This window comes from Acomys minous (assembly GCF_964271855.1).
Source record: "Acomys minous genome assembly, chromosome: 12".
NCBI classification, from domain to species: domain Eukaryota; kingdom Metazoa; phylum Chordata; class Mammalia; order Rodentia; family Muridae; genus Acomys; species Acomys minous.
Window position 1 is genome coordinate 79435124 of NC_140493.1, and position 23364 is coordinate 79458487.

Below are 23364 nucleotides of genomic sequence, written 5' to 3' on the forward strand. Positions count from 1 at the left end.
CAAAGCCCACAGCCATGATGGGGCTATGAAGATTAGTCCTCGTAGACTAAGGACAACTCCATCCCTGAGCCACAGAGAATCTGGATCCTAAAGGACAAAAGCTGTCAGAGTGAGAGAGTGACAGGGTAGGTGGGAAACAGACAAAGGCCAGGAGCTTTGTACCACAGGCCCGTCTTACAGCATTAACAAAGCCTTCTTCTCTAAGACAAGGCACGTGACTCCCATCCCGCACAGCTTATAACCCACAACCAGACTCAAGAAATTGCGGAAGTTATAGTCCTGTTTATAAAAAGAAGGCATGAAGTTTAAGCTGGCTTCAGGGGGAAGCAGAATTTTGCAAGAATTTGCTTTTCTTTGCTGCATCTGCCAACCTCTAGATAACTAGACTTTTCTTCTGTTTTACATGAAAGGGGCTGGACTATGTGTAAGTGTACAGGTCTGAGGGAGGGAACAGGACATAACAGCTATGATGTAGACAACACACGGACACAAAGTATAAACACTATTTTACATTGCTATGTTTTCACTTATTCTTTTTATAGAACAGGACAATGACTAGCACAATCTAATTGAAGGTAACTCACCATCTGCACACATAAGAGAGCATTAAGAAATGTGATAAGATAACAGTAACATTAAAAGTAGAAAAGAATTTGGCAAAACTTAACTGATGGCCTTTAAAAAGAGAAGTGCAACGGACAGTAAGCACTTGAATTCAAATTATTTAAGGAAGCTGAAGGGCATTTTAATACTTTAAAACGTAATGTACTTTTAATAAAAGAAAAACGAATACTGTCACAAAATATCTGGTTCCAGGTAAAAGGTGGAACATCTTTCCTGAAGATGAGATCAACTTTTGCCCAACACAAATTCTGATGATTGACTATGCTATTCCTATACATACACACACGCGCGCGCGCACTCCCAACCTGCCCACATTTATTTCCTAGCCAGTAAGATACTCCAAAATATCCCAAAACCTGTAACATGAAACCGGATTAGTGATGCTCTAGAATGTGAAATGCTCAGCAGGGAAAGGCAGTTGCTGCCGAGCCTGCCCTGGGATCCAACTGGGGGAAGCAGGAAATAGATTTCCCAAGTTGTCTTCTGACCTTCACATGTATGCCCCACACAAACACTCAAAATAAGCAAATAAGATGTTCTTAAGAGAATTCTAAAAAACTCCCCATAGTCAAAAGGTTCTCAATACTTTTAGACCTAAGCATTTCTTTTCTTGTTCTTTTTTCTTTTTTTTTCTTTGATTTTTCAAGACACCATTTCTGTTCTAACCCTGGCTGTTCTATAATTCATTCTGCAGACAAGGCTGGCCTCGAACTCACAGAGATCTGCCTGCCTCTGCCTCTCAAGTACTGAGATTAAAGGCGTGTGCTATCATTGCCCAGCTTAGAAACCTGAGCATTTCTAATAAGAGTTATTCAAGATGTATTATTAAAAATTAAATAGGCTGGGCATGGTAGCACATGCCTCTGATCCCAGTACTAGGGAAACAGAGGCAGGTGAATCTCTTTGAGTTTGAAGCCAGTCTGGCTTGCATAGCAAGTTCCAGGACAGCCAGGGCTACAAGACAGATGTGAAGAAAAGATCAGTTAAAAAGTTTAGCACCAGCTAGGTGCAGTAGTATACACTTTTAATCTCAGCACTCGAGAGGCAGAGACAGGCCTGTGAGTTCGAGGCCAGCCTGGTCTACAAACCAAGTCTAGGACAGCTGGGGGTGGGGATGGGTGGGGCAGAGCTCAGCACTTCTAAACACTCATCCACACTTTTATAAATTACTGAGAAATTGAATTTTTTTATTATCAATAAAAACAAGGACTGGGGATAGCTAGCTCACTGTTAATCATCTGCACGCCTGCCTAGAGTGTGAAACATCGGGTCCAGTCCCTACTTAAAGCAAAAAGGGAAAAGGAGGCAGAGTTTTAAATGCCATTTCAGGGTCCAGCAGTTTGGCACCTAGTCTTCTTAGAAACTTCTAGCACACCTTCACTCTAAAGTTCAAGGGGAAAGAAAATAGGTTCTCAAGATAATGTGAGATTGTTTAACTCTATTTAGATTGATTCCCTGTGGGAAACAAGTTAGTTTGACTGGGCCTTGTTGCCTCTACCTATTATCTCAGTTACTCAAGAAACTTAGGCAAGAGAATTCCAGGTTCAAAGCCAGCCTGAGCAACAGAGCAGGACTCAACTACAATAAATGAACCAACAGACAAACCAGTGTGCTTGGTATTCATCATCTTCACCCCTTGCTGTCCCCATTCTAACCAGTGTGAACTCAAGCACTCGGGAGGCAGAGGCAGGTGGATCTCTGTGAGTTCAAGGCCAGCGTGGCCTACAAAATGAGTCCAGGATAGCCAAGGCTACACAGAGAAACGCTGTCTCGAGGGGAAAAAAAATCTAAAGAATAAAAAAAAGAAAAAAGAAAAAAAAGTATAGAAAGCAGCTGAGCACCACAACGAACTCTGAAATGTTTAGGTCCTAGTACTGTTATGACTTACACAGGATATTACTTTTCATCCCCCTGTACAGAAATGCTTTTAGCCTTTTATTATAGCAGTCATAAACTTAAATGTACTTATCCTAAAACTTAAAATTATTCCAAATACATCTATTCTAAGGCATTTCACAGAAACAGTTCATGTAAAAGTCCTGAATGCCAACTCAAGTTGAGGAATAATCTCAACTTTACAGATCTAAGTAAATTTACTCAACATGCTAAAAGAGAAGGTACAAATCAACAACTTTATTTGCATAAAGTACACATAAGAATGGCAAGAAAACCACCCAGAGTCTTTATACCTTTCAGTGCGATCACTTTGCTGGCAGGGTTCATGATGGCACTGTCTGCTGAGATTGGTCTTCGAATTGGATTATTTGGATCATTCATGTCAATGATCACCACCTGGGCCTGCTCTCCTACTTTTTCTCTAATGCAGATGAATTTGTCCGACTCCATAGTCAGGGTACTGAAGCCAATGTTCGCTGGGTTGATACCCTGGTTCTGGAGCTGGAAAACAAAAAACAAAAACAAAAAAAAAAACAGACCGCATTGCCAAATCTGTAATTAAATTTGACATTCGCCTATTAAACATCACTATGAATCCTAACTTAACCATCAATGTAAGCCCAACAGTGACAACAATGAAAAAGTAATACATCTTTCTCAAATGTGGCAGCCAATAGTAGTACAACTTCACATGGCAACTGCAGAGATGGAGTTAAGGAAACAGCAACTCTGAGAGCTGGCATTTGTAGGTCAAGGGATTTCAGGTCCTTGTGCTTCCTGATGAATGTTAAGAACTTTGAACTACTGCACTTCCCCCTCTGCCTCCCACTAACGTGTAGCCTAATTATCCACTGCATTAAGCTTCAGGGATCTGTAGTTTAAGGTAAAGTATTATTTTTAAAGGAGTAAAACATTTAAAAGGTCAGAATTGTTTATCTGAAGAAAGAGACTAGCCTGAACAAAGTTCTGCTCCTGTGCAGAGTCAAAACAAGCTCTCCAGGAGGGTCTTTGTCAGCAGCCTCCACAGCTAGACAGGCTCTTCAAAGGAGCCAGTTTAGAGATGGCTCTCCAGGAGAAGCGTATGCTAAAGACAAGGCTGTACAAATACTACAGGGAGCTACAAGTACTTTAAAAATCTCACTGAGACTAGGAAAGGCTTGATCAGAGACTGAAGATTAGACAGAGAGGCAAGAAAGAATTGCTTGCTTGACAAGCTAAGTTTACCTCAAAGAATCCTGAAGTTATAACATAGGTAGAAAGAGCTACTTAAGAACTGCAACTACTTAAGAAATAAACTACTTAAGCTGGGCGTGGTGGCGCACACCTTTAATCCCAGAGGCTCAGGAGGCAGAGGCAGAAAGATTGCTGAGTTCCAGGCCAGCCTGGTCTACAAAAGTCCAGGTCAGCCAAGGCTACACAGAGGAAACCCTGTCTCAAAAAACCAAAACCAACCAACCAACCAACCAAACAGAGAACTGTGATAGCTGGGTTTGGTAGCACATGCCTTTAATCCAAACAGAAGCAGGAAGAGATCTTGGGTCTGAGGCTAGCCTAAGCTACAGAGAGAATTTCAGGACAGGCAGGCAGGCAGGCAGGCAGGCAGGGCTACAGAGAGAAACTCTAAAAACAAACAAACAAAAAAGAAAGAAAGAAAAGAGAAAATATGCTCTGTATAAATTGCAGGCACAGCCAGGTACGGTGGTGCACGCATTTAATCCTAGCACTCGGGAGGCAGAGGCTGGCAGATCGCTGTAAGATCTAGGCCAGCCTCATCTACACAAAGTGAGTCCAAGATAGCTAGGGTAACACAGCGAAACCTTGTCTTGAAAAAAAAAAACCCAAAAACCAAAACAAAAATAAAAAATAAAAAATAGCAGGTACTGTATTTGCTCACCAACAGTGGCTCAATAGATGGTAAATCTTTGAAAACCAAGTGTGTGAATACAGAAGTCACCTGTTACTAGAAAGATCTCTACTAGGATGGGTCACTAATTCTCTGGGTAATTAAATCTTTCTAAAAGAGATTGCCTGAAGGCCTGGTTCTATTAGCTTTGGCCAGAGCATTCTCTATCCCGCCCTCTCGCTACATAGTAGTAAATTGAGAAAAAGCCCTTGTCCCCAGCTATGCAGTTTCCCTTCACTGTACTGGCTGAGCAATGGCAGCTGTATCTTACAGAATTCATCTGTCCAACTTTTTTGTTACCAATAAACAAGCCAGGATCTGAATAAGGTCGAGAATGAGACCAAGAGGCTCTTTTATTTTCACTTCCCTTTAATTCCTCAAATGGTATAGGTATAACCAGTAATAAAATGTAGTTATAACTCACACAGCACCACAGGGCAAAGAGGCAAGCAACTATCTAACCATTAATATGCACGTGGCATTCAAGCTTTACATTAACCAGCACTAACCAGCTTTACAAGCGCAAGATATGCTGCAATGCCAGGCAAATACACAAGCTATAAAATAGGTAACTTATCATGAATGTTGTTACAGTAAGCATATGAACTGGTGACATTAACTTTTATATCTACCTGGAAAAAGACAAATGGAAGTTGTCCTCAAATGTACAAATGGAATATGAGTGGGATTCAGAGAGAAAGTTTTTTCCTTGGATAAACTAAATAATCCAGCGTGTTTCCAAGGAAGAATACACATTTGTTTTTCAGACTAGAGGACTATTAGACTCTCAAAGGATTGATGCAGTTTCCTTCTCAGTAGTTGCAACAAGTATTCCAATGGCTCAGAGTTCATATAGCTATACATAGAAACACAGCACACCAGCTTCTGAATTACTCTGTTGAGAACTCTATGATTAACTCTCTACCAAGCCTTCACCTACTACACTTTTGAATTTCAGTTATCACTGTTTAATTTCTTTAGTATCTGAAAAATGTAGGCTTATATAAAAATGTTAGGTCAAAAAAGTAAAATTAAGGGCTAGAGAGATGGCTTAGAGATTAAGAGCACTGATTGCTCTTCCAGAGGTCATGAGTTCAAATCCCAGCAACCACATGGTGGCTCACAACCATCTATAATGAGATCTGGTGCCCTCTTCTGCTGTATACAATAATAAATGAATCTTTCAAAAAAAAAAAAAAGTAAAATTAAAACAAGGTAATATAAGGAGCAGGACACAGTGACTGACACCTGTAACTCGTGCACACAAGATGGCAAAGCAGAAGGATTGCCAGGAGTAAAGGAACCCTTCCCAAATAAGCACAACAAGGGGATGAATGATGGTTCCGCATTAAGACAGTTGGCTGCTCTTCCAGAGAACCTGGGTTTGATGCCCAGGGTCCACATGGCAGCTCATAACTGCATGTCTGGCTTCTGTGGGTATCAAAAGTGCACATGGCAGGCCGGGCGTGGTAGCAGAGGTCTTTAATCCCAGCCCTTGGGAGGCAGAGGCAGGAGGATAGCTATGAGTTCGAGGCCAGCCTGGTTTAAAAAGTGAGTCCAGGATAGCCAAAACAGAGAGACCCTGTTTTGAAAAAAAAGATGCCAAGAGGTGGTGCTACCAGGCTTTAATCTCAGCATTCAGGAGAAACTCTGTCTTGAAAAACCAAAAAAAAAAAACCCCAAACCTGAGTGGTGGTTGCACACACCTTTAATCTCAGCACTCAGGAAACTGAGGCAGGTGGATCTCTGAGTTTGAGGCCAGTCTGGTTTAGAGTGAATTCCAGGACAGATAGGGCTACACAGAAAACACCGTCAGGGCGGGGGGGGGGGGGGGGGAGGGAATGGAAAAGAAAAAAAGGAACTGTATAGCCAGGTTGAGAACGACATCCCACAGAGTACGCAGAGCGCAGTCAGGATAGTAAGCTGGGTCTCATGAAGCACAGGGAAGGGAGGCACTGGGAACGGGAAGTCCAGTATAAACTGAAGAATGAGTCACGAACTAAGTATTTTAAGGATAATGGTGAAAGGACTTGAAACTACTCAAGTGGCTGGATTTGGTAGCTTCTAGCTGTAATCCTACTTATTTAGGAGCTGAGGCGGAAGGATCCTAACTAAGTCTAAGGTCAACCTGGGCTTTTATCACAAGACTCTTATTTCAGGAAGAAAAAAGACACAGACAGACAAAGCGAGAACAAGCGAACACGCATGAGAGACAGCAAGGAGGAGTGCACGGATATGTGTAAGCGAGCGAACTAAATTCAAACTAAAATGATTAAATATGTTTAAAACACACTTAAATGATGACCATTTGTACAACTAAACAGGAAACTGCTCTTTCCTAGAAAGTCTTTCCTGGATGTTTGCAAATGTCAGGGACCTCAAGGCACCTTTTGGTTAGCAGAGAGGTAAACCTGCCTTCATCTCCACAAAAAAGGTTGGTAAGTTCTTTTCCCTTCCTGGCATTACTTGAGGTAAATGCCAAAATTACTCGCCAAGTGTGCTCCTATTTTCCTGTACTACGGGCAAACAGAAAGATACCAGACACTAGGGAACAGGGCCGGCCACCGTTCACTCTAGTTCCGGCTGAGATGTACCCAAAGGATAAAAACACAGAAAAGGTTCCCATACTATGAAGCTATGTTTGATAGTATTTGTACTGATCAAATCTTTCAACATGTAGCAATGCTTGTCATGTTTTTATTTTCAAAACAGCCAAGAGTCAACTATAAAGGTGTGACGGTATCTGACCTATGCAAGAGAAACTGATGAATTCAGAAGGCACACGTCCACAAACTTGCCATTAGTTTTTCAGAAGACACAGCAATACCCTAACTATAGCCAGGTTCTATTAGTCTCTGCTGGTGACTGCGGATGTGATGTGAGTTGCTCCTTAAGTTCCTGCCTCAGTTTCCCCTGGTGATAGACTGTGAACTGGAACTGTAAGCTCTTAGGAGCCCTTTCCTCCTCTAAGTTTCTCTAAGTCAGGGCATTTCATCATAGTAACAGAGAGAAAATTTAGGAAAGCTTGGAAAAGTCATAGTGAAGGTCTTTTTTTTTTCTTTTTCTTTTTTTTTTTTTGGTTTTTTGAGACAGGGTCTCTCTGTGTAGCATTGGCTGTCCTAGACTCAATTTGTAGACCAGGCTGGCCTCAAACTCACAGCGATCCACCAGCCTCTGCCTCCCGGTGCTGGGATTAAAGGCGTGCGCCACTTCAAAGAGCTCTTATTTAACTGTTCTGAGGAGACTCTATAGAGAAAATGAATTTGGATTCACATGCATATAGCACAGCATTCAAATGGTAAATAAAGGGGGGCTCACTACACTCCTGAGATGCCACTCACCCCATCAAGCAATTAGGAATACTTTGCCATAGTACAGCTAAGCACATAATTCAATTCTCTCTTTCAAAAAAATTAATAAGACAATGAACAAAAGTATACTAGTTATCGAATGCTTCTTTCTAGGAAATACATGATCTTTGTAACCTGTAATTTGATTGCCAGGCTAGATTTGCTTGCCAAGTGGCATTACTTTAGGACTAAAGCTTGAACTTAGCTGACGAAACAAACAGACTTATCAGTAATCAACCAACTCCAAAGTTCCGAGTACCCTGGAATTACCCACTTATGAACAGTATGCAAACCTTTTCCTTATGCATGAGGCAAGCACAGTGGCTTACACCTTTATTTGATCCCAGCACTTGGGAGGCAGAGGCAAGAGGATCTCTGAGTTGAGGCCAGCCTGGTCTACTGAGTGAGTGAGTTCCAAGTCAGCCAGGGCTGTACAGAGAAACTGTCCTGAAAAATCGAAAGAAAAGAAAAAAGAATTTTGGATCAAACTGGAGTTAGAGACACTCCAATCTAAGATTCTGTAGCAACGAAATATGGTATTTCAAGTTTTCCATATTCTGGAGAGCAGGCACTCATTCAAGACAATTACAGTAAATTTTACATTTTGATTATAAAATTCAACCAGCATCTAAAATGAATTGCTCTTCTGAGCTCCTCATGAAGAGTCCCATGTCTGCCTGTAGCCTGGTTTTTCCACTAAAATAACCATGGACAACTTAGTATCTATGTATTGTTCCTTTCTCTCAAACTTTTGCAGTGACAGCGCCTGTTCTCAGAGTTGTGAGGGTTTGATGTGAAATGCTAAACACAACGGCCACCACCACAGGCCTTCAGTGACACCATCAGCAACTACACACCGCAGAGCTGTGGTTGCAGCACAAGTCAACTGGCTGTCACTGCACCTCACTATCTGCTTCATTCAGCTGTCCGTAAGCTGCGGGTGTGAATTTTGTCTCACTATATTGATAACAGTTAGCGGGTTCTCAGAATCTTACTGGAGACACTGTCATCTACCCCATCTCCCTCCCTCCCTCCCTCTCTTTTTTTAAAAAGTCAACCTTGCTATGTAGTCCAGGTGTCCTACAACACACTGTGTACTCCAGATAACCCTAGAGGGACAGTGAGGGACAGTAATCCTTCTGCTTCCTGGGGGCAGATTTCAAGCATGAGCTCCCAAGGCTTGCTTTCTTTTATTTTTTGAGAACAATATTTAAAACTTCTAATTCTGCTCTCTACAGAGCCTTAGAAGCCATGCCACATATTTCTGCTAAGTCACCCTAGCTAACGGTTTCATAGTGTACAGAGCAGCACTGCTAAAGGCCATCACAACCGATAAAAATGTGTCCAATGTTGGCGCTGGAAAGGAAGCCAGTAAAGCTAATGTCATTCAAGTAGACAATTAGAGTAAATTTCATAACTTGATAATAAAGCACAAGTGGCATCACAACTAATTGCTAGATTCCTCATAAAGAGTCCAAACGTCTGGATGGGGCCCTAGTGTTTCCACTAAAATTGCCACGGACAAGTTAATATCTCTGTATTGTTTCATCTTAAACATTTGAAAAGACAGCACCTACTCTCAGAGTTGTAAGGATTTAATGTGAAATGCTAAAACTAACACGAGGTTAGTTTCCAAAGCTTCTTTCACCCTAAAACACAGAGGAAAAAGAAATTTGTGATGCAGAAAACTCAGCTACAACTTTCATCAAGTTATATCACAAGCAATGAGTCTGGCTGCATCCGCCTCCTATCATTTTACAGACACCTTGCACAAATAAGACTCCAAATGGAGGGGCATGTCACAAAACTATACAGAACTCCACCTATCCAAAAATGCCTTTGGATAAAGCACATTCTAGGTTTTAAAAATCTAGAGGCAAGTAGGTCTTCTCATTGCAAGTCAACCTGCTGTTTGAGTTATCTTTTGACACAATCAGCACCACTGGGTAACTGATTAAATCTGAGCATAACCACGCTCCATTAAGTCACAACTTTCTAACTACAGCTTGGTTATTTGGTTTTCTGGGTTTTGTTTTGTTTTGTTTTTGTTTTTGTGTTTTGTTTTGTTTTTGAGACAGGGTTTCTCTGTGTAGCCTTGACTGTCCTGGACTCGCTTTGTAGACCAGGCTGGCCTCGAACTCACAGAGATCCGCCTGCCTCTGCCTCCTAAGTCTATAGCTTGGGTTTGAAAGATGTAACTGTAGGTTTGTTTCGAAAGATGGTCTAGTTATTCTCAAGTAAACACACACTATAACCTATACTGAGAAGTATCACACCTGCCAATCACCTTTAAGTAGTGAAGAAGATACTGGAACAAAAGGCCGTCAAATGAAGTACAGTGGGAACAGGCTGGTGAGGGGGTCACGTTGTTACTGTGGCTTCAAGGAGGCTAAGGCAAGAGGATCACAAGCTTACAGCAGCTTAAGTGTCCAGGCGAGAATGCCCTCCCTCCCCACAGCAGCCCACATTTAATGACTATAGATAAAACCTGGCCTGGAAATTCTCTCTTCTACTCTTTCACTTTTGTTCTAAATCAAAATCCATACAATTTGTTTGTTTGTTTTGTTTTTTGAGACAGGGTTTCTCTGTGTAGCCTTGGTTGTCCTGGACTCACTTTGTAGACCAGGCTGGCCTCAAACTCACAGCAATCCACCTGCCTCTGCCTCCCGAGTGCTGGGATTAAAGGCGTGCGCTACCACGCCCAGCTGCAAAAATGTTTTAAAAGAAAACTTTAGACAAACTGAAAGACAGAGATCTGGCTGAGATGGTGATTTAAGCAAACACCAGTTCATGACACACATTCGGACTATTTTGCAGAAACTCAGCTGTGAAGTATTAGTGGCTACACATATAATGTTCTTACTTTCTAAAGACACATCCTCAAGAACTTAGAGGTGAAACACCATAGAAACTTGAATCCCTGTAAAATGTTTAAGCAAAATTTAAAAAAGTAAACAGAGCAAAATGCTATAAAAATCTATCTAGATGGTGGGCTGGACATGTAGCTCAGTTGGTGGAGCACTTGCTGTGCAGAAAGGTGAGCCGAATCCAGCCAGGCCCCACGGAGTTGGAGAACAGCAAGTAATGCGGCACCCAGCATGGGTACTGGAAATCAAATTCAAACCTTCTGAAAGAGCAGTGCACACTCAGAACTGCTGAACCATATCTCCAACCCCTAGCTTTTTTGTTTTATTGAAAATGGGGCTGGGGTGTGGCATGGTGATGCAACCCCTTAATACCTGAACTTAGAAGGCAGAGGCAGGCAGGTCTCTATGATTTTGAGACCAGCCAGAGTTTATATAGTGAGGCCGTCTTTAAAACAAAAACAAAACAGCCGGGCGTGGTGGCGCACGCCTTTAATCCCAGCACTCGGGAGGCAGAGGCGGGTGGATCGCTGTGAGTTCGAGGCCAGCCTGGTCTACAAAGTGAGTCCAAGACAGCCAAGGCTACACAGAGAAACCCTGTCTCGAAAAAACCAAAAACCAAAAAAAAAAAAAAACAAACAAAAAAGAATAAAAAAAGAAGGGAAAAACAAACAAACAAAAAACAAAAACAGAAGCCCAGTTACTGACTTAACACACACCAAGCCTTAGGATCACACATGGACACTGTTTTAGGGAGCTCTGTCCTTCCAGTTAGTAAGCTCTAGGACTACAGCTTGTTAGACTGTTCTGCAACAGACTGGTGTGAATACTTTTCTACCATTTCCTAAGTAAATTTGCTGAGACAACTGCTTTGTTCTTGTTTTCCTGAAAGGAACAGTTAACCCTTGAGAAGGCAAGGAACCAGGAATCTCAGAGGTAAGTCAGCATCAGAATATGCAGTGACGGAAGTGTGAAGCACTGTTAAAGGACCACACAATCTGGCAACACACATGAGAACAAACTGCCAGCAGAAGGCATACAACCAAATAAAACCAAACTACTGTCACGTCAGACAGTCCCCACTACCATGATGCCTCAGTCTCTGCCATCACTTGCAACTGTATTTGTCTACTGAGTAACAGGTTCATCCACCTAACAGTCTTACATCTGATCAGACAGGAAGAAATGAATCACAACCATCTTCTCTGTAAGTACACTCAAGGAGGATGTGTCCCACTAAATGCCTCGGAAACTTGGAACAGAGCTCTTTAGCAGCTATGTCAGCTGAAAACTCAAGTACATTAAAGCTTGCATTTCTGACTGCGTTACTTAGGACTTACGTTTCACAATTACTGCTTGGCACCACACTTTTCAGATCCTTCTGGTTTCATGTGAAAACTGACAGTATCAGCAAGTATGCACGAGCATATATGCGTTTCAGACCAAAGTTGTTTCCTCAATGTTCTGTGTACACTCCTGTTAATTCTTGCAGCATGGAAGGACTTACTAAGTAGAAACCGCCAATGTAATAGGCCGACAGTTTTAGATGCTTGCAGCTATTACAGTCATTACACCCCCATTACTTCACCAGCGTGGGTATTTTAAAGTATGTACTTCAAGACTTACTTAACTTCCTACCTAGCCTACATCTTTCACTCAGTCTAATTTCCTCTGCAAACCCCAAACATCCTCTACCTTCCACCAGGACTAAACGCACTGGGAAAATGCTGAGCTGTCCCGTCACTGAGACCTTCCTGGAAACTGGAGAGCACAATGTCAAAAACTGCAGTTGCTGTAGTTTGCAGGAAATGAAGAATAATGCTGAGACTGCAGCAATCCTTGGTTTATTCCATCAACAGGATACCGGCCATTGTTTCTGTTGGCTCCACAAATTTCAAGGAACAAATAAGAACACTTCTAACCTTTGCTGATCCCACACTTAAAACCAGTAGGTTTTGCTGGGTTGTGACGGCACACACCTTTAATCCCAGCACTTGGGAGGCAGAGGCAGGTGGATCTTTGTGAGTTCGAGGCCAGCCTGGTCTACAGAGTGAGTCCAGGACAGCCAAGGCTACACAGAGAAATCCTGTCTCAAAAACAAAGCAAAACAAAACAAAACCCCCACAGATTTTGCAGGATGGTAGTGAGTGGTACATGCCTTTAGTCCTAGCACTCAGGAGGCAGTGGCAGTGGATCTTTGTGAGTTCAAGTCCAAACTCAACCTGGTCTACAGAGCAAGATCCATGACAGGCAAGATAACACAGAGAAGCCCTGTCTCAAAAACAAACAAACAAACAAAAACAAAACAAAAACAGAATAAAATAAGCATACAGGTTTGTTTCTACTCCAGGTGAGCCTTTGAAGGCATCACTATTAGGAGGGCTTCTGGCTTTGAAGTAAATACAAATTGAATATAATACAAGCAGAGAACACTCAGCCAGCGACAAGGATTGCGACTACTAGAGTCTCTTAAAGATCTCCAGAATGTTTTCTACTTATAACCTACTACTGCTTGGGATTAAATAACAAAACAAGGGCTGGAGAGATGGCTCAGAAGTTAAGAGCACTGGCTGCTCTTCCAGAGGTCCTGAGTTCAATTCCCAGCAACCACATGGTGGCTCGCAACCATTTATAATGAGATCTGGTGCCCTCTTCTGGTGTTCAGGTGTACATGCAGACACAACATTGTATACATTAAAAAAAAAAACATTGTATACATAACAAATAAATCTTAAAAAAAAAAAAAACAAAGAAAACCCAAACCTCTGAAATTTATTCATTCATTTAAAAATCCAATAATCAGATGAAACATTTGATCAATTTTGACCAAGCTCCAGGGAATATAGCAAGTTTTTTTTACCCAAAATCTTGAATATGGAAATGGTATTCCAAGATTATGCCCTTTCTCGTATAAATGCCACTGTGCAGGTAAAGAACACACCAAGGAGGAGAGGGGGCTTATTTCAAGGGCTCAAGAATATAAAACTTATTGCCAATGTAAAGACCCTCAAAAGCAGAGACAGGACTATAGTTCAGTGGCAGTGTGCAAAAGCAAGCACAGGGCCCTGGGCTCAGTCCCCAGGATCACACAAAACACCACCACCTGCACAGCTGGTAGGAACACAGCTGGGCAGACAGCAGTCTCCTGGCATGACTACCTAAAGCTCAGTTTCTATGCCATGAGCCCACGACACACAGACTTCTTAGCCAGAGACTCAGGTCACACTCGGCTGAACCCAGCAGGCCCGGTGCTGCAGACACTCGTGTCAATTTTCTACCATATGCTAACAGACCTGTTAAGAAATTAGACATCCTGCTCTACTGCTCCTTTTCTGCTTGGATTACTAATTGATGGCATGAGCATCCGACCAGTTTACATGGTGCTATAAATTACTAAACCAGAATCGTTTTATTTTACAGATTAGTTACTAAAATATTTTCTTGTGAACTTAAGCGCCACAAGTTTCAAGATCACATGAATGATGAAACTGCATTCAGCATAAAGAGTTAGCAGCTAGCTATGTCAAAATCACTTAGCATTAACATTTCAGGAAGTTCAAACAAGACTGCAATTATTAGTTTATTTGTCTTCAGTTAGCACCAACTGAGCATCTGTGATTTGGCAACTTGGTTTTTTGTTTTTTCAACTTAGTTTTGTCTTTTTTTCAGAAATGATCTCAATATAGTCCAGGCTAGCCTAAAACTTAAGACTCTTCTGCCCAGTCTCCCAAGTGCTGGGATTACAAGCTTACGTCCCCATGTCCATCTTCAATCCGATATTTTAAGTACAATTTTTGTATCAAACTTTAACTTTGTATTCAATTCTAACTTTAGCATACACTATTTTTTTAAAATATTTTATTTAGTTATAATCTATGTGCATTGGTGTGAAAGTGTCAGATCTTGGAGTTACAGACAGTTGTGAGCTGCCATGTGGGTGCTAGGAACTGAACCCGGGTCCTTTGGAAGAAGAGGCAGTGTTCTTAACCACTGAGCCATCTCTCCAGCCCTAGCATAAACTATTAATGAAGAAATTGAGGTGGGAAAAATGCTGACTTTAGGCTTTTAGGTACTTGTATTCAAACTGTAGATCATCTTTTCTAAAAAGAAAAAAAATTCATTTCAGTAATGCACAATCTTTGAAACCTGTTTTAAAAATTAAGGACACAGCCGGGTGTGGTGGCGCATGCCTTTAATCCCAGCACTCGGGAGGCAGAGGCAGGCGGATCCCTGTGAGTTCGAGGCCAGCCTGATCTAGAAAACAAGTCTAGGCCAGCCAAGGCTACACAGAGTTCCTGTCTCAAAAAAACAAAAACAAAAATAAAGGACACTGGGTGTGGTGGTGCATTAGTGCTTAGAAGGCAGAGGCAAGTGGATCTTCTGAGCTATGGCCAGCCTAGTCTATACAGCATTTTCAGGCCAGTTAAGGTTATATAGTGGGACCCTGACTCAAAAAGAAAGAGAAATAACTTTTGTTTGGTCAAAGAGAAAGGATAGCTTTGTTGCTTATATTAAAGTTTAGTTCATATAAGCAAAGTTTCTTTCCACTATCTAAAAATAATTTTTATTTTACTCTCTTTAATTCCTAAATATGTAACCTGTTCTTAGCCAGGCATGGTGGTACATGCCTGTAATCCTAGGACTCAAGAGGCTAACACAGCCAAGTTAGCACAAGGCTGAGTGACACAGCAAAATACTACCGATTAACACAGCAGAACAGTGTATGATTCCATTTATGTAAAATAGCCACAAAATTAAGTCCTTAGAGACAGAAAACAGGTTACCAGTTGCCAAGGAATAGAAGAAATGAGAGGAAGACAGATTGCTCAACTGGTTTGAATTCCAGCTCAGGCAATGAAAATGTTTTGAAAATAACTACACCTAAGTGATGTCACATTTAAACACTAAATCATTCAGTTATTTATTTGGAAATAAGGTCTTCCTATAAAGTCATGCCTGACCTCATACTCAAGTCCCCCTGCCTCAGCTTCCCAAGAGCCAAGATACAGGTTGAGACCCAGGTTTTCAAAAGTGTGCCACAAACATGGCACAGTATGTTCATATTCATGTTCATGTTAAAATGGCTAAATTAAAAAAATCATAAAGACTAGGGTGTTAGCTATACTTAACTGGGCAAGACCCTCTGGGTTTTACTGCCAGCAAGTGAGCATATATACACACAGTTGCATTCACAAGCAAAAGCTTTTAGCCTCCTTGAAAGTATTAACTTTCAGAGATTCCATAGACTTAATAAAAACTCAGAGCCTGACACTGTGGCACACGCCTGTAATTCCAGCATGTGGGAGGCAGAGGCAGGTGGATCACTGTGAATTCCAGGCCAGTATTGTCTACAAAGCCAGGACAGCCTGGAAAGAAAGAAAAGAAAGAAAAGAAAAGAAAGAAAGAAAGAAAGAAAGAAGGAAGGAGGAAGGAAGGAAGGAAGGAAAGAAGGAAGGAAGGAAAGAAAGAAAGAAAGAAAGAAAGAAAGAAAGAAAGAGCGGACGGACGAACAGTTATTTTACTTTCTTCATATATAGGAAAAGTAAACTGTGCTAGAGAGATGGTGCAGAGGATGAGCATTTTCTGTTCCTCTAGAGTACCAGAGCTAATAAATATTCTTTCCTAAAAGGAAGTTTTATGGTTAAAAATCAAACAAAGCAGAAATAGGCAGATCTCTGTGAGTTCGAGGCCAGCCTGGTCTACAAAGTGAGTCTCAAAAAACCACCAAAGAATCAAAAAAACACAAAACCATATTGTCCACAGTTTAATAAGCCCAAATACAGACTAATGCCATATGGGGAGAGATCGATTTTATAAACCCTGTACCCCTTAGAGGTTTCTTTTCAGTTGATTAATCATCCTCAAATAATTAAGGCCCACTCAAGTTATATAGGTCTGTGCCTTTATAAATTCTACAAGCTGAGCATGTGTAGTAGTTGGTAGTTTCTCAGATGATAATCAGAAATAAATGAAAGCAACTGCTAACCAACTCCTACTTTTCATCTACTATGATTCTCAGTTTCAACAGATGAAGATCTTCAACACTGTCATCTCTAAGACCCCTCAGTGTGCATCACCATACGGTTCTTCCCTTCCCTACTCCAGAAATAGTGTAGGTATAAGAAACAAGAAACAAGAAACAGCCTGGCAGAACTCCAAGACCTTGGCTTCAGTAACTGAGCAGGCTGTAGTTGTCTCCTTCATCACGTTACACATGTGTACCTTGAGTAGATAAAAGGACATTTCTCCAAGGCAGTTGGGAAGAATTAATAGTTATCTGTACAGAAAGGCTAAGTATTATGCCATAAACACGACCTATACCTCAGTCTAACTTCACAGTTGCCAAGAAGTATACTAACTGAGGAAGTTGGGACAAGCTAAAATCCTGACATAATCAAATAAAACCCAGACTGGCATTTTTCCAGAATTGTACACTAAAGTTTAAAATTTCATAGTATGATGAAATGTGGTTTTAATGAGTTTGGTTCTCATTCTTTTCAGAAATAATTGGGGGCAGGGCTCCTTTACCTAACCTATAAGCAAGCAAGCAAATAAAAAATATTTACCACCGGGTGGGTGGTGGCTCACACCTTTAATTCTAGCACTCGGAAGGCAGAGGCAGGCAGATGTCTGTGAGTTCGAGGCCAGCGTAGTCTACAAAGTGAGTTCCAAGTCAGCCAAGACTACACAGAGAGACCCTGTCTCTAAAAACAGAAGAAAAAAAGAAAAACAAACAAACAAACAAACAAAAATACAAATACCTTACTATTTACCTACTAACTCAGAACAGGAAGTACTAACATTGCATTAGTATAAACCCAAAAATATGAATATACAGTGAAATAGCCAATAGTGGCTTCAGAATGGAACACACTCTCTCTTGTCATTAAGGAAAAGACAGCAGGAAAGTTCCAAAACTTTTACTTAAGGAATATGGATAATCCTGGTCAAAAGTTAACTTGATCTTAATCTTTTTTGGGTTTTTTGTTTGTTTGTTTCCTGCTGAGAACTTGGAGAAAACCCTCTTTAAAGGTATCATCTAAATAATTAGGGCAAAACTATTATGCTGGACACGGTGGACATTGCCTACAATTCCAGCCCTTGGGAGGAGGATGAAGAAGTCAAGGGTCTTAGTCTACATACATATCAAGACCCTATCTCCAAAACAAAACCAGCCAAAATAAAACTGCTGGGGCTGCAGAGATGGCTCAGCAGTTAAGAGCACTGGCAACTCTTTTAGATGACCTCAGTTCCATCCCCAGCAACCATATGGCAATTTCCAATTGTCTGGAACTTCAGATGCAGGGGATCCAATGCCCTCTTCTGGCCTCTGTGGACACTGCTTCATTTGGTGCATACACCCACATACAGACACAACACTCAAATGTATAAAAACACTACTAAGTGTGTATATTAATAAAGAACACCTCAGTATAGAAAAACAAATATATATATACATATATATATTGTTTATTTGTTTGTTTGTTTGTTTGCTGTTTTTCAAGACAGAGTTTCTCTGTGTAGCCCTGGATGTCCTGAACTCACTTTGTAGATCAGACCAGCCTCTGCCTCCTGAGTACTGGGATTAACTGTATGTGCTACTACACCTGGATTAATATTTATTTTTTAATTTTATGTATTATAATGTATGTGTGCGTGTGTGAGCATGTATATGCATGCCACAGTTCAAGTGACTGAACTCAGATGGCTAGGCTTACACAGCACAGTGCTTTTACCAGCTGAGCCATCTCAATAACATAACTAATTATTTTACAGTTCAAACTCCGTAGACTAATCACTGAAAAAAAGCACCTTGCCATACTGAAAATATAAATATTAAAATATAATCCCTGTCTGTGTGGCCCTGTAAGTTAGCTGCTTGTAATTTCAGCTTTTCCATCTATGAAAGAAGGCAATTTCAACCATCCAGGGGAATGAACATAAAATGTTTAACACGTTTTTAATACACAGCAGGTATTCAAGCAGCTGGAACAGTCAATTAAGCTTGATTTTATAGATCAAATTTGAGGGTAAATAAGTTTTGACAGTTATTTCTTTCAGAGCAGGAAAAAAAAATATATATTTCCCTAACACAAAAGAAGTCAGAGCCCACATTGGCTAGTTTTACTGTGCATTAACACATTCAAGCCCAAGCTTTTGGTGATTCCTTTAAGGTAATAGCATTAGCAAGAGTTAATGTGCTGATGGAAAACACTAGAGGTATGGCTGCCACTGGCTTACAACGTGAGCTGATTTCATGTAGTTTTAGCATGGCATATACATAAAATAAACTCATCCTAGCATAAGGAACTATCGACGTCAACTATGAGCTTATTTCCCACCTCAGTGAGTATACTCACTTCACCATTATCACCATAAAGAATGGAGAAACGGGAGGATCACAAGCTTGGGAGCAGCCTTATTGACTATACAGCTAAGAGACACTCTACCTGGAAAAAAAAATCTGGGCAGGGTAGCACACACCTTTAATCCCAGTAGTCAGGAGGCAGAGGACGGCAGAGCTCTGTGAATTCTAGGCCTTCCAAGGCTACACAAAGAAACCTGGGGGAATGAGGGAACAGGGGACACAGGAGGCAATCACTCTGGATGCAAGAAAACTACAGAAAGTTCCGGGTTAGCCCAGTCTACACAGTGAGAGACTGTTAGGAAGGAAGGAAGGAAGGAAGGAAGGAAGGAAGGAAGGAAGGAAGGAAAGAAGGAAGGAAAGAAGGAAGGAAGGAATCTATCTCAATATTCACATACATGGCCAAAATCAATACCTCACACTGAACTCTGTAAACACGGTTGCTGTGACTCATGTTACATTAGCTCAAATAAAATAACTAATAGTTGGTAACTGAGCCAACTATTAGAAACCTCAAGTAAGCCGGGCGTGGTGGTGCACGCCTTGGATCCCACCACTAAGGAAGCAGAGGCAGGTGGATCTCTTTGAGTTTGATGCCAGCCTGGCCTACATGTGAGTTCTAGGCCACTTAGGGCTACACAATAAGACCCTGTATCAAAGAATAAAAATAAAAAATAAACCAAGATAAAGCAAAACAGAAAAGCTTAAGTAAATAATCTAGTTGTGCAAATTTGGTTTTCTTCCAATAAAGCATATGATCTCCAAATATATACCAAGTACTTCTAAGGAAGAAAAGTTCTAAACAGAGAAGTCTGGGTGCAAAAGGCCCATTTTGAATAAAATTTCAAAGTAAACTAAAATGTCCAAAAATTGTTCAATACCTTATTAGCAAATTTTATACTGATTACATATTAAAATAGTATTTTGGGTGTAATTACTTAAATAAAATATGAATTCCACCTCTATCTTTACTTTTAACATGACCGTCGCACATTTATTTATTTATTTTTAATATTTATTATTGTTATATATTGAGTGTTCTTCCTGCATATACACCTGTAGGCCAGATCACATTACAGATGGTTGTGAGCCACCATGTGGTTGTTGGGAATTGAACTCCAGACCTTTGGAAGAGCAGGCAGCGCTCTTAACCACTGAGCCATCTCTCCAGCGCCCCATCACACTTTTAAACCAACACATATGGCTCACATTTCTCTTAGCCAGCACTCATCACCAGCACCAGAGACCCCTTTTGTTCATTGTATCACATCACTAATCTCTTCCCTAGGACAAAGTCCAGCAGGAAACAAAAACAGTAGGAAATCTGTGTAGCTTCTTGCTCTCCTATTTTTTTTTTTTTTTGGGTTGTTGTTGTTTGTTTTTTGAGACAGGGTTTCTCTGTTATCTTGTCTGTCCTGGACTCACTCTGTAGCCCAGCCTGGCCTCGAACTCCCAGCGATCCACCTGCCTCTACCTCTGGAGTGCTGGGATTAAAGGCTTGTGACACCACAATCGGCCCTGACTCTCTCTCTCTTTTTTAAATTTTGACTGCATATATAATGTGTGTGCCACACATGTGTCCCTGATGTCTTTAGGAGTAAGAAAAACCCCTGGGACTGTAGTTGCAGATAATTATAAGTTGTCATGTGTGCTAGGAACCAAACTCAGGTGGTCTGCAAGAGCACCAAGGGACATCTGTCACTGTGTAGCATCTCTTAAAGGCAATCATTACAGCAGGGCATGGTGGCAGGCCTAAAAGCTCAGCACTGAGGAGGCTGAGAAGCAAGATTTTGAGTCTGATTCCATCCAAGGCAACACTAGCAAAAGACTGCGTGGTGGCATAAGCCCGTAATCCCAGCACTCTGGAGCCTGATCTTCAAGGCCAGCCTGGTATAACATAGTGAGTTCCAGATCAGACAGGGCTACATAGTTAAGACTCTATCTCAAAAAAAGAAGGGCAGGAGGGGGGGGAGGGAGAGAGGGAAGGAGGGAGGAGAGGGGGAGGGAGAGAAGTATCCCATTTTACTGTTTCAGAACTCCTAAATAGAAATGCCACTCTGCCTATGGTCTCTGGGTACTGCAGTCCCCTCAGCCTCACTGCTCCAGTGTTAAGGGCCAAGGACAGCAGAGTCCGCAACCCAGCAGCCGTTGCGGAGCCTGCCCTTCTCTTCATCTCTAGTCCTCACTCATCATCACACGCTCCTAAAGATAGAAATCCCAGCTATGATCACAAACAACTGCTCCAACAGCACATGACCCAAGCTCCTAAGACTACAAATTTCACTGCACATCAAAATGAAAACTACGGTGCTGCATACCTTAAAGTGGTTCCCAACCAGGGCACAAGCATTTACATTAAAACTGGCCAAACTCCTTAAAGCCAAGTAAACTAACCTTTCAGAAAAATCTGAAAATATTCAGTCCTCAGTTTAGAAGCGAATCCCATGGTACACTAACCCCTCCTTTCAGGTGGAAGGTATGTTCCTCTAGTCTACACACACATACATGATATGCCAGGAAAACACTGCTTTCTCTATGAACCCTACTATTCAACTCAGCAACACACAGCATGCAAAGGAAAGGATAGGGTTGGGAGATATGTAAATGAAAATTAAAACTATCCAATTATTCAACAGAATGTGCCAACTGCAAAGATGCTTATGCCAAGAACCAAGCACCGCAGTCCGTGGGGTTTTGTTGCTTTGTTCTTTGAGACAGGGTTTTGCTGGCTAGCACTGAACTTACTGAGTTCTGCAGCCTAGACTTTGTTCAGAATCTGCAACCCTGACAAAAACTCCTTCACATAAAATATTAAAATTATGTGATGTAGTTCCAAGCCTTGATGACAGATCTTAATCTAAATAAATGCACATAAGCGTATGGAAATAAATAGCAATTTTTTTATTTGTAACATTCTTGTTAAAAGTTTAAAATAAATAAATTAGAATTTGCTCTTAAGCTTCACAAGTAAACTCTACACTCTCTAGTTCCTCATTTCCAGTTCTTCTCCTAAGTGTTTTTAGAAAGTTGCTTTCTAAGCAGAATGGCAGAGGCATGGAAATCAAAGACTTAAGATGACAACTGAAATGATCCTTATACTGATGTGTTAAAGGAAAGGAGACAGAAACCTGCGTCAGGTGATACATTATCGTGGAAGAGATTGATGATTTGGGCTTCCAGTGCAACTGATCACTATCTACTGGGGTGGAATCCTACCAGCCAAGCAAGCATAAGCTTGAAGTGTAACACGGTCCCCCAAGGGAAATATCAGAGATCTTCAAGAATACTTTTTAAACTATTTTTAAAATATTCAAAATCTTCAAATTTGATAAGGAACAGCCGCAAGCATTTGCAGAAATTGCTACTCACATGCCATACCTGCATTAAATCTGTTTTTAATTAGTGACAAGTTTGGATTCCAACCTGTAGGTCCACCCAACAATTCTTGTCTCATATTTAGTAAAATGAAAAACTATTGCTCAAATCACCAATTATCATGTGATCAGCATGTTTCTCTTGTGTATGTCTGCTGGAAGCTATTTCTGGTAAATTTTAGTATGAATAAGTGTTAGTCCCAAAGACAGAAGGACAAAGACCACCTCCCCAAATCAACATGGCCAAATTGATTAAAGCAAGCAATGAATTAAATTAAGATTTTCTTATTTGTGTACATGGGCTGCCTCCTCCTAGGGTAGGTTGGAGAGGTCAGCCTATTGTCCACTGGCATCAAAGAAAAATGCCTTCCTAACTCTATTCTTGACAGAGAAAAGAAACTCAAACAAGTTTGAATTGAGGACAAAAATTAACTTCTCTATCAGCAATGTCACTTGACATTTTTCAGACCTTTACAAAATAGTGATCTTATTGCCAAAATGAAATGAATTATCTGAAGTGTATCAAAGACCTATTATTATTTACATTTTAAGTCCTAAAGGAAAATAATTTGTTAATGTAAGCAAACATGATAAAGTCTATAAAGAAATAGGAAATTATTTTACTCATAGATGAATTTCAGCTCACCCTCTTTATTATCAAACGTCATTTATGTATATTAATGGAGAAAAGTAAATCAGATTGCCTTCAGTGATAAACCACTCGGTAAGTTACCAATATTTGAACTACACCATTGCACCTTCCTTCATGAAATTAACCCTTGAGAAGATAGAGCTGAAAGCGGGCTTCTTTATGGGGATATGGGGGGGGAGTGTGGAGGACTGATACGAATAAATTATGATGTTAAAGAGTCAGGAGAAGTGAACCAGGAAAATCAGCAGTTCAGAAGACACTTAATTCAGCGAAGCCCTCCAATGGTCACCTGCCTAGGCCAACCGTCGGCATGCTGCCAGGTTAGACAATGCTGTA

The 23364-nt window shown here is 41.0% G+C and overlaps 1 protein-coding gene across 2 annotated transcripts in view; it reads right to left on the reverse strand.

Annotated features, from left to right (window-relative positions):
• Window positions 1-23364, reverse strand: part of CLTC (clathrin heavy chain) — a 65974-nt gene that overhangs the window by 41341 nt on the left and 1269 nt on the right. For both annotated transcript variants that reach the window (XM_084803239.1, XM_084803238.1), the window contains exon 2: window positions 2814-3021. In XM_084803239.1, the coding sequence (XP_084659365.1) occupies window positions 2814-3021 (208 nt within the window). The remainder of the gene's footprint in view (window positions 1-2813; window positions 3022-23364) is intronic.